Source organism: Capra hircus, chromosome 2, assembly GCF_001704415.2.
Source record: "Capra hircus breed San Clemente chromosome 2, ASM170441v1, whole genome shotgun sequence".
Taxonomy (NCBI): Eukaryota; Metazoa; Chordata; class Mammalia; order Artiodactyla; family Bovidae; genus Capra; species Capra hircus.
In genome coordinates, this window is record NC_030809.1 from 129,842,994 (window position 1) to 129,853,520 (window position 10,527).

Genomic DNA, 10,527 nt, shown 5'->3' on the forward strand with positions numbered 1-10,527 from the left:
TTCATGGCTGCAATCACCGTCTGCAGTGATTTTAGAGCCCCCCAAAATAAAGTCTGACACTGTTTCCACTCTTTCCCGATCTATTTCCCATGAAGTGATGGGACCAGATGCCATGATCTTCGTTTTCTGAATGTTGAGCTTTAAGCCAATTTTTTCACTCTCCTCTTTCACTTTCATCAAGAGGCTTTTGAGTTCCTCTTCACTTTCTGCCATAAGGGTGGTGTCATCTGCATATCTGAGGTTATTGATATTTCTCCCAGGAATCTATTCCAGCTTGTGCTTCTTCCAGTCCAGCATTTCTCATGATATACTCTGCATATAAGTTAAATAAGCAGGGTGACAATATACAGCCTTGATGTACTCCTTTTCCTATTTAGAACCAGTCTGTTGTTCCATGTCCAGTTCTAACTGTTGCTTCCTGACCTGCATATAGGTTTCTCAAGAGGCAGGTCAGGTGGTCTGGTATTCCCATCTCTTGAAGAATTTTCCAGTTTACTGTGATCCACAGAGAGGCTTTGGCATAGTCAATAAAGCAGAAATACATGGTTTCCTGGAACTCTCTTGTTTTTTCAGTGATCCAGCAGATGTTGGCAATTTGATCTCTGGTTCCTCTACCTTTTCTAAAACCAGCTTGAACATCTGGAAGTTCACGGTTCATGTATTGCTAAAGCCTGGCTTGGAGAATTTTAAGCATTACTTTACTAGCGTGTGAGATGAGTGCAATTGTGCGGTAATTTGAGCATTCTTCGGCATTGCCTTTCTTTGGGATTGGAATGAAAACTGACCTTTTCCAGTGCTGTGGCCACTGCTGAGTTCTCCAAATTTGCTGGCATACTAAGTGCATCACTTTCACAGCATCATCTTTCAGGATTTGAAATAGCTCCACTGGAATGCCATCACCTCCACTAGCTTTGTTCGTAGTGATGCTTCCTAAGGCCCACTTGACTTCACATTCCAGGATGTCTGGCTCTAAGTGAGTGATCATACCATCGTGATTATCTTGGTTTTTTCCTAGATAATAAATATTAAGTGGTATTTCTCCTGAGCTTCTATTCTTTATAGTCACCACTAGGGGGCGCATATAATTTACAGTCTACTAGATGCCACAGGGTAAAGAGCGTTTCAACATCCCAACCGCTAGGATCCGTTCAGGCCCCTAACTTGTGCGCACGCGCGCGAGTACTCCTAGCCCAGATCCGGCCTGCGCAGGCGTTCCAGTGAGCACGCAGACGCCGTTGATAGGACTCACCGGAAATTGAAAGGGAGCGCAGACGCGCAGGCGCTGCGGACGCGGAACTGCTGGAGTGCCGCCTCGCTTCGCGCCCTGCGTGTTTGCTTCTCCGCGGAGATGCCCAGCCGGGGTGAGCGACCCGAGGACGGCGCTGGGCCCGTCCCTGCTGAGAGCTCGACCCTGCACAAGGACGAGCTCAGCAGCAAGGTGAGTGCGGGACGAGGTAACATGGCCCTCGGGCTGCTCACCGCCGGAGACGAGCCTCGGTGGCCGCGTGCTCCAGTCTCGACTTTGCCCTGCTGCGAGAGGCACAGTTAAAGGGACACCTTGAAACTTGCCCCGAGATTAGACCCAGATGGTAGTAAGGCGGAAGTTTAGTTGGTTTTCTTTTATCAATTTCTAACAAATTTTTTTAAGTATCATACAGTAAAATTAGGCTCTTTTTCGTTTTCTCTATATTTAACACGTGTCTAAATTTGTGTGACCACCACCACAATTGGAATATAGACAAGTTCCACGACCCTGAAAGACTCCCTTTATAGGCATGCTCTCCCCCGCCCAGAAGCTCTGGACGTCCCTGATCTGCTCTACATCAGGACAGTTTTATCCTTCCCAGCACATCATGTAGTGAAATCACAGCTTATGCCTCTCCAAGCTTAAGTCTTTGAGATTCACGGTTGGATTTTTTTCTATGTACTCTTAGTTAAAACTTTTAGAAATTACCTCCCACCCCAGATCTGCTGCCTGCAGTCTCAGAAAATGTCAGCGCCATCCGTGCAGTTGTCCATGCCAGTAACCTGGGAGCCCATCTTTGCATCCGTCACGAAGTTCTGTCCTTTGTAAGGTGTCCCTTTATCACTGTGTACACTTTTAACCATCTTAAACCCGCCCCTTGCATCTGCCATAGGGAATCCTGCAAAAGTTTCCTAACTCGTCTCTCCTTAGCCATTGTTACCTTCTTCTCACCTATCCTTCATTTAGCTGGAGCGGAGAAGGCAGTGGCACCCCACTCCAGTACTCTTGCCTGGAAAATCCCATGGATGGAGGAGCCTGGTGGGCTGCAGTCCATGGGGTAGCTAAGAGTCAGACATGACTGAGCAACTTCACTTTCACTTTTCACTTTCATGCCTTGGAGAAGGAAATGGCAACCCTCTCCAGCATTCTTGCCTGGAGAATCCCAGGGACGGGGGAGCCTAGTGGGCTGCCGTCTCTGGGGTCTCACAGAGTCGGACACGACTGAAGCGACCTAGCAGTAGCAGCAGCAGCATGCTCCTAAAAATGTTTTTTCATTGTTGCTCTTCTGCTCCTCCCCTCGCAAAAGGGAGTCAATATAACGCCATAAATGGAAAAAAGAAAAAAAAAAACTTTTAATATTTGAAATGAGGATGGCTGTAATCTTTCAGGTAATAGATGTCTGAGATAATACTTTGGTTCTGTCCCAAACTGACAATGGCATCTTGGGCACATCTCTGATTCCTCTGTTACAGTTTCCTTGTCTGAAGTTCTAAAGTATACCTACCATTCCTAAAATGAATGGGAAAGTGCTATTCAAACGTAAGCCTTAAAAGGAAGTTGTACAAATTCAGTCTTGGAATTCAACTCAATCTCTGTAATCAGTCACTACAGTGACTGGCAGCTGGAAGGCAGAAGGGTACACATCTGTGGGGAATGAATTTTCAGACTGCACACAGCCTGCTCTGATTCCTACCATAGCATGCCCTTTACTCTTGCCTGGTGGGCTCCTCCATGGGGTTGCAAACAGTCGGACACGACTAAGCGACTTCTTTCACTTTTCACTTTCATGCATTGGAGAAGGAAATGGCATCCCACTCCAGTGTTCTTGCCTGGAGAATCCCAGGGATGGCGGTGCCTGGTGGGCTGCCATCTCTGGGGTCGCACAGGATGGGACACGACTGAAGCGACTTAGCAGCAGCAGCAGCAGCAGCATGCCACTTATACTGATGTATGACAGATACCCAGGCATCAGAGGTTACAAAATAACACTGTTTAGAAGCTATAGTGACACTGTGTAATCAATCATGTTTGCAGTATCACTATCATTACTGAAAAGAGTTTAAAAGAAATTTAGTTTCCATTTAGTTGAGCCCTGCTACTGCTAAGTCACTTCAGTCGTGTCCGACTCGGTGCAACCCCATAGACGGCAGCCCACCAGGCTCCCCCATCCCTGGGGTTCTCCAGGCAAGAACACTGGAGTGGGTAGCTATTTCCTTCTCCAGTGCATGAAAGTGAAAAGTGAAAATGAAGTCGCTCAGTCGTGGCCGACTCTTAGTGACCCCATGGACTGCAGCCTACCAGGCTCCTCCGTCCATGGGATTTTCCAGGCAAGAGTACGGGCTCTTATTGAGCATTCTTTGATAATCTCTGATTTAGTACGTTTTCTTTATTTCAATAGATTAAAGAACAAAAAGTTGTTGTGGATGAACTTTCTAACCTGAAGAAGAACAGGGTGAGTTATTAGCATTACTCTGAATACTATGTGGGGGGATTTGATATCATCTGTATAAATCTATGTATTAATCATAGTTGCTGATAATCTTTCCCCAACATATGCAATTGACATTACCTGTGAATCAAATGATACTGATTGTACTATGTTATCCTGGAGCTTTAGTCAATAATGGTATTTATTTTGTACTTGAATTTGGTGTATTCTTTTGACATAAACTTTGAATCTGTTGAGAAGAGGAGAAGCTATACAAGTGAATGTGGATAATTATTTTTTGTTTGTTTATTTTTTTAAAAAGATAAATGCTACCACTTCCTCTCCCTACCTCCTCAGGTTTTTACTCCAAGCTTCCAAATCCTTAATGTGGTTATTTAACTCCATTTTCATTAATGTATTCATAGATAAGCAAGCTTCTGCTTAGTGTGTCATTATGCTGCCAAACATTGTGTTTTAAAGTTAAGAAATGATTTGAGCCCTTTAAAGCTTTTAAAGGTTACTGGATAACAGACAGGTTAGACATTTCTCATATGTGGAGTAATAGCAGTTAAGGTACAGTTGATAACAAACTTTGTATAAGGCAAATTGGCAAAATGTGTCAAAGTCTTAAAGCTGTATAATATTTTGATCCAGCAAATCCAGTTTGATTCCTATTTATAGGAATTGATACATTAGGAAAGTATCATGGAGTACACAGAAATTTAGTTACAAAGACATTCATCACAAGTTTGATTTATAATAGTGAAAAGTTGGCAACATCTAAATGACCAGATAAACTATAATATTACTGACGAAAAATGATATTAAGTATATTCAGAGAAAAAAAAGTTTTACCTCAGTGTTAATGGTAGCAGTTTCTAGATAGTTGGATAATGGGTGAGTTCTTTGTTTATCTTTATTTGCCAAGGTATTGTTCTGAACATGTTACTGAAGTTCAATACTAAGCAGTAATAGGGTTCAGAGTTTTGACATCTACCTTTTAGACCAAATCATGATATTAGCCTAAATTATGTTTTGCAGAAAGTATATAGGCAGCAACAGAACAGCAACATATTCTTTCTTGCAGACCGAACAGAAATGCTTTCTGAAAGCAAAAGTAAGTTTTTTTGGTACATTATACAGAAACAAAAAGAAATTCTTTTGTGGGCTTTCTGTGGAAATTCATGATGGTGGCTAAATTATACTGCCTACAGCTGAATGTATAAATATATATATCTAAAGATTGGATGGTGGTATACCAGTTAATAAAATTAGTGGAATGGTTTGGTTTTCTTCAAGTTAGCCTTCCAATGCTGAGTTAACAGTAACAATAAAATCAAATTTAAGAACTATAAGATATGTTAGAAAGCCACAATAATTAATGTAAGCTTTGGAATTTTAGTCAGATATAGGTATGAAAGATTATTCTACCAATTTCTGCCTTTTTGATTTTGAGTGAATCACTTTGAGCCTGCCAAGTCTTAGGGAATTTAAATAAAATGATATGTGTATAAACTGTGCATAGCCCAATGCCTGGGTCAAAATAAGCATTTAACAGCAGAAACTAGATTCCTAAATAATAAACATTCTTCATCAGAAGTCTGTTGTAAATTATTATTGAAACTAGCACAGTACATATGTGGTTCAGTCTTGGAAAAATAGCTTGTTTTGCCTTTTAATTACTAGGTAAAGCTTCAAGAATTTTTATTCTTTACTGTGTCTTCTCCCCTCTCCCACAGATATATTGGATGAGCTGAAGAAAGAATATCAAGAAATAGAAAACTCAGAGAAGACCAAAATCAAGAAATAGCCAACTTGATTTTACATAGCAATGTGTGGCATTTGTTGTGCAGTAAGCTTTTCTGTTGAGCATTTTAGCAGAGATTTGAAAGAGGATTTACTGTGTAATCTTAAACGACGGGGGCCCAATAGTAGTAAACAGTTACTAAGGTCCAGTGTTAACTACCAGTGTTTATTCTCTGGCCACGTCCTTCACTTAAGAGGTGTATTGACTGCCCAGCCTGTGGAAGATGAAAGAGGCAATGTATTCCTGTGGAATGGAGAAGTCTTTAGTGGGATCAAGGTTGAAGCCGAAGAGAATGATACTCAAATCATGTTTCATTATCTTTGCTCTTGCAAGAATGAATCTGATATTTTGTCGCTCTTCTCAAAAGTCCAAGGTCCTTGGTCTTTTATATATTATCAAGCATCTAGCCATTCTTTATGGTTTGGTAGGGACTTTTTTGGTCGTCGTAGTTTGCTTTGGCATTTTAGTAACTTGGGCAAGAGTTTCTGCCTCTCTTCAGTTGGCACCCAGGCATCTGGAGTGGCTGATCAGTGGCAGGAGGTTCCAGCATCTGGAATTTTCAGAATTGATCTCAAATCTGTTTCCATTTCCCAGTCTGTCGTTTTAAAGTTGTATCCTTGGAAATACAATTCTGGTGGGGATGATATCAGAGAATGTGTTAATAGCCTGACTGAGATTTCAGCAGACTTGCCAACATTTGTCTTGGTGGCAGTAAATGAAGCCAAACTGTATCTTAAAGAACCTGTTGTCCCTTTAAATAAGGCGTTGCCGCAAGCTGCATTTGAGACCCATTGCAGCAGCATTTCCAGGAGTCCACTGACAAGAGAGACCCTTCGGGTCTTTCTTACTGATGGACACACAAAGGAAGTAGTTCAGCAGTTCATTGGTGTCCTGAGCATCGCAGTCAAGAGACGTGTCTTGTGTTTACCTAGGAATAAAAACCCGGCACCAAGCGACGTTTTGAAAACTAATAACAGGAAAGCAAATATCGCAATTCTGTTTTCTGGAGGGATTGATTCCATGGTCATCGCAGCCCTTGCTGACCATCATATTCCTTTAGATGAACCAATTGATCTTCTTAATGTGGCTTTCATGACTAAAGAAAAGACTGTACCAGTTAATTTTAACAAAAAAGGGAGAAAACAGAAAAATCATTGTGAAATACCCTCTGAAGAATTCTCCAAAAGTGCTGCTGCTGCTGCCGCCAGCCCAGGTGAACAGTTCAGTGTACCAGATCGAGTCACAGGAAGAGCAGGACTGAAGGAACTGCAAGCTGCCAACCCTTCACGGATTTGGAATTTTGTTGAAATTAATGTTTCTCTAGAAGAACTGCAAAGATTAAGAAGAACTCGAATATCGCACTTAATCCAGCCCTTGGATACAGTCCTGGATGATAGCATTGGCTGTGCAGTCTGGTTTGCTTCCCGAGGAGCTGGCTGGTTAGTGACCCAGGATGGAGCACAGCCGTATCAGAGCAGTGCAAAGGTATGGCACAGCTGCTCAGAAGTTCTGAGACCTAATTTTGACCCTTAAAGCTTTTAACGCAAGTCGCAAGAATATAGCGTCTTTTAATTGCATTTAAACTACAACACAAAGTATATGACTTTGTAAAAACTGGGCATACTTTACTATCTTATGTCTTTGCCTTGTAGATTTTTTCTGAAAATGTTATCTTTGGGGTTATTACTTTTTTAAGCTTTTACTTTCCTTACTGCATGGTAGGTAATATTGTGACATAGATTTCTCTCAACCTTCGTAGGTAGTTCTTACTGGAATCGGTGCAGATGAGCAGCTTGCAGGTTATTCTCGTCATCGGGTCCGCTTCCTGGCACATGGGCTGGAAGGACTGAATAAGGAAATCGAAATGGAACTGGGTCGAATTTCTTCTAGGAATCTTGGTCGTGATGATAGAGTTATCAGTGATCATGGAAAAGAAGCAAGGTAATTCTTGTCTGTTGCGGGGTTGTTCGGTAATTTTGTGAAAGCGGTGGACTGAACCTAAAAAGGAGACTTGTAGGTCCCTTTTTCTTTGGATACTTGTCCCAGTGAGCAACAGGAGCAGCAGTATCTTGGCTTTGTATTACAGTTAGTCAGAAGCAGTGATGGAGAGGAGCCAGAGGAACAGTGTTTCCAGAACTCATTCTCCAAGAAATGGCTTTACAGTAATTTTCAAAGGTGGTACAATGACGTGATTAAAGGCTACAGTGAAAGACTGTAAAACTTGAGGTAGAGAAATACTGAGGGGAGGCATTTCAAGGGCTCTGTTTTGTTTCAAATGTTTGCTTTCTTCCCAAGCTTCCTCCTCCAGTGTTACAGAGCCTGACTTTGTAGACATTTCTTGTATGTACAGGCATACTTGGAAATCCTGCATGCTCAGTTCCAGATCATTGCAACAAAGCAAGTCAAATGAATTTTTTGGTTTTCCAGTGCATACAAAACCTATCTTTATACTATGCTGTAGTTTATTGAGTATGCAGCAGCATGCTTTTATGTTTGCTGTATTTAGACGTAAATATGTATTTAGTATTTAAAATATGTATTTATGTATTTAGATATAAGTAAACATAACATTTGTCTAAATTTTTATATATATACCTTAATTTAAAACTACAAAAAGCAATCTCAGTGATAACATCAAAGATTATTTATGTTATCACATATCGCCATAAGAAATATAATTGTTCTTGTTTTTGTTGTTGTTTAGTCGCTGAATCATGTCCAGCTCTTTTTGCAACCCCATAGTCGCTCACCAGGCTCCTCTGCCAAAGGGATTTCTCAGGCAACAGTAATGGAGTGGGTTGCCACCAGTTCTTCTCCAGGGATCTTCCTGACCCAGGGATTGAACCCAGGTCTCCTGTACTGGCAGGCAGATATTATACCACTGAGCCACAAGGGAAGCCCAACAGATATAGCAAGAAAAATGTGAAATATGGGAGCATTTCCAAAAACGTCACCCAGAAACATGAAGTGAGCAAATGCTGTTGGAAAAATGGCACCACTGATAGACTTGGCTCGTCACAGGGTCGCCCCAAACTTTTAGTTTGTTAAGGAAAAAAAAAAAAAGCAGTCTCAGTGAAGCTCAATAAAACAAGATCCATACTGATTTAAACAGTGGTTCCAGTACTGGAGTCCCCTCTATCATAGGTGTTTTGAACACAATTTAGTCATAAACATTCCAAGCTATCTTAATAGTTTCAGAGGTCAAGGCATTTACATGTGTGTATTCTTTTTGAATCTTAGGGATTTGTGTTTACCTGCAACATATTTCTGATGATAGTAAACAAAGGCTTGAATACAACTTTTTGAAGCATTAAGGAAAAAGGTGTGTCGTTGAATTATAAAAAGCAGAAGTTTGTTCAAGTAGGTTAATTTATTAAGTGGTAGTGTTATTGCAGGGGTACAAGCATGCAAGGAGTCCAAATGAGCTTTGTGGGAGTTGGAACATCATAATATACCAGCTCTGGGACGTCATTGTTTCTTGTCTCTACTTTGTTATTCCCATGTTGCCAGTTCTGACATGTAAAATTAACATAATTTTCAAAATTTTATCATAAATGAATAAGTAACACCACAATACAAAGTGTATAAAATGTTTTCCTTTTGAAGTGTATCTGTATATAAGAGATAATTCAGTCCACTTCAGCTAAGTTAGAGAAAAGAGAATTTATTTTATTCAGTAAAAGCAGTTAATTCTAAAAGACCCCCTGCCACCCCACCACATGATACTCATGGATAAAAATGGATATGAAGAATGTTTAAAACAGCTAATGCAGAATTGTAGTTGAACTAAACCAGTTTCTTATGGATTTTGGCATGCATATTAACCATATTCTGTTAATTAGTTTCTCGTTTAAATTTGTTTCACAATTCATTTTTATAAAATATTCTGTTTAAAGAATGCCTTTACCCTCTCCCATCTCTCTGCTTAAGCTAAAGTGAAATATAAAACACTAGTGTAATTGAGGATGGGGGAGGGATTCAAGTATTTTAAACAAACAACAGAATTTGCTAGGAAATTAGGGGAACCTAAAGAGCAGAGAGTTGTATTCCTTAAGTTCAGTTACTTTAGACATGTAAAGAGCAGACACAGGTTGACTTATCAGTTCAAGACCATGCTTATTTTCAAGGCATTCCTGAAGATACCTTATGAAACAATTTGAAATTATTTCTTGATATCATAGGCTTAATTTGTTTTATTTATTGAGGGAAAAATTTTTTACATTTTAGAATGTGTATTACAATTAGATAAGTGTTGTGAAATAGTTTTTAACGTGATTAAATTTTAGCTGTAAAGTTATATAAATAGAATATTTTTAATTTAGAAAAATTGTGCCTTCAATAATTAATTTATACCTTAAATTTTAACATATTGAATAAAATACAAACAATCACAAGAGATAACTTTTTTTAATTGTGGTTATACTTTTTGTTTTAGATTTCCTTTCCTGGATGAAAATGTTGTCTCCTTTCTAAATTCCCTACCAGTCTGGGAAAAGGCAAACTTGACTTTACCCCGTGGAATTGGTGAAAAACTAATTTTGCGTCTTGCAGCAGTGGAACTTGGTCTAACAGCCTCTGCTCTTCTGCCAAAGCGGGCCATGCAATTTGGATCCAGAATTGCAAAAATGGAAAAGAATAATGAAAAGGCAGCTGATAAATGTGGAAGGCTCCAAATCATCTCCTTAGAAAACCTTTCTGTTGAAAACTAGATGTTTCATAGTGTAACAACATTTACTGAATGGTGGTTTTTTTAATAAAAAATAAAATACTCTGCTGCTTTATTATTGCATAATGTGTTTTTAAAGTTCATTACATGAATTTTTATATAACTTTGTAGAGTAGTGCAACCAATTTAATCAAATTGATACTCCAGAGAAAGAGATTACACTTGAAAGAACAACCTGGATATTTTAAACTGTGATATTAATATTGTTTTGAACTCTTACATGGTTATGTCCCACCAGCGTCACTGAAAAAAGGCAGCTTTTATGGACTCTTCATGGTAGCTACATCCAGAAATACTAGTAAGTCAATTTGTTATTCTTT

At 39.7% G+C, this 10,527-nt stretch overlaps 1 protein-coding gene across 3 annotated transcripts; it reads left to right on the forward strand.

Annotated features, from left to right (window-relative positions):
• Positions 1,241-10,268, forward strand: ASNSD1 (asparagine synthetase domain containing 1). 3 transcript variants are annotated; one of them, XR_001919788.1, is made up of 7 exons: positions 1,241-1,438; positions 3,645-3,698; positions 4,716-4,791; positions 5,414-6,966; positions 7,241-7,422; positions 8,722-8,803; positions 9,917-9,972. XR_001919788.1 is itself a non-coding variant. In XM_005675863.3 (6 exons), the coding sequence occupies exons 4-6, from the start codon at positions 5,506-5,508 to the stop codon at positions 10,188-10,190; spliced, it is 1,917 nt and encodes a 638-aa protein (XP_005675920.1). In that variant the 5' UTR covers positions 1,241-1,438; positions 3,645-3,698; positions 4,716-4,791; positions 5,414-5,505; the 3' UTR covers positions 10,191-10,268. The 3 variants fall into 3 exon arrangements, 2 of the variants coding, with proteins under 2 accessions (XP_005675920.1, XP_005675921.1); XM_005675863.3 differs by lacking the exon at positions 8,722-8,803 and having other exon boundaries at positions 9,917-10,268; XM_005675864.3 differs by lacking the exons at positions 4,716-4,791; positions 8,722-8,803 and having other exon boundaries at positions 1,259-1,438; positions 9,917-10,268.

Coding starts and splice junctions, on each gene's coding strand:
- ASNSD1 (XM_005675863.3), top strand. CDS start 5,506: ATGTGTGGCATTTGTTGTGCAGTAAGCTTTTCTGTTGAGCATTTTAGC. Junction 6,967..7,240: donor CGTATCAGAGCAGTGCAAAG/GTATGGCACAGC, acceptor CAACCTTCGTAG/GTAGTTCTTACTGGAATCGG. Junction 7,423..9,916: donor GATCATGGAAAAGAAGCAAG/GTAATTCTTGTC, acceptor TTTTTGTTTTAG/ATTTCCTTTCCTGGATGAAA.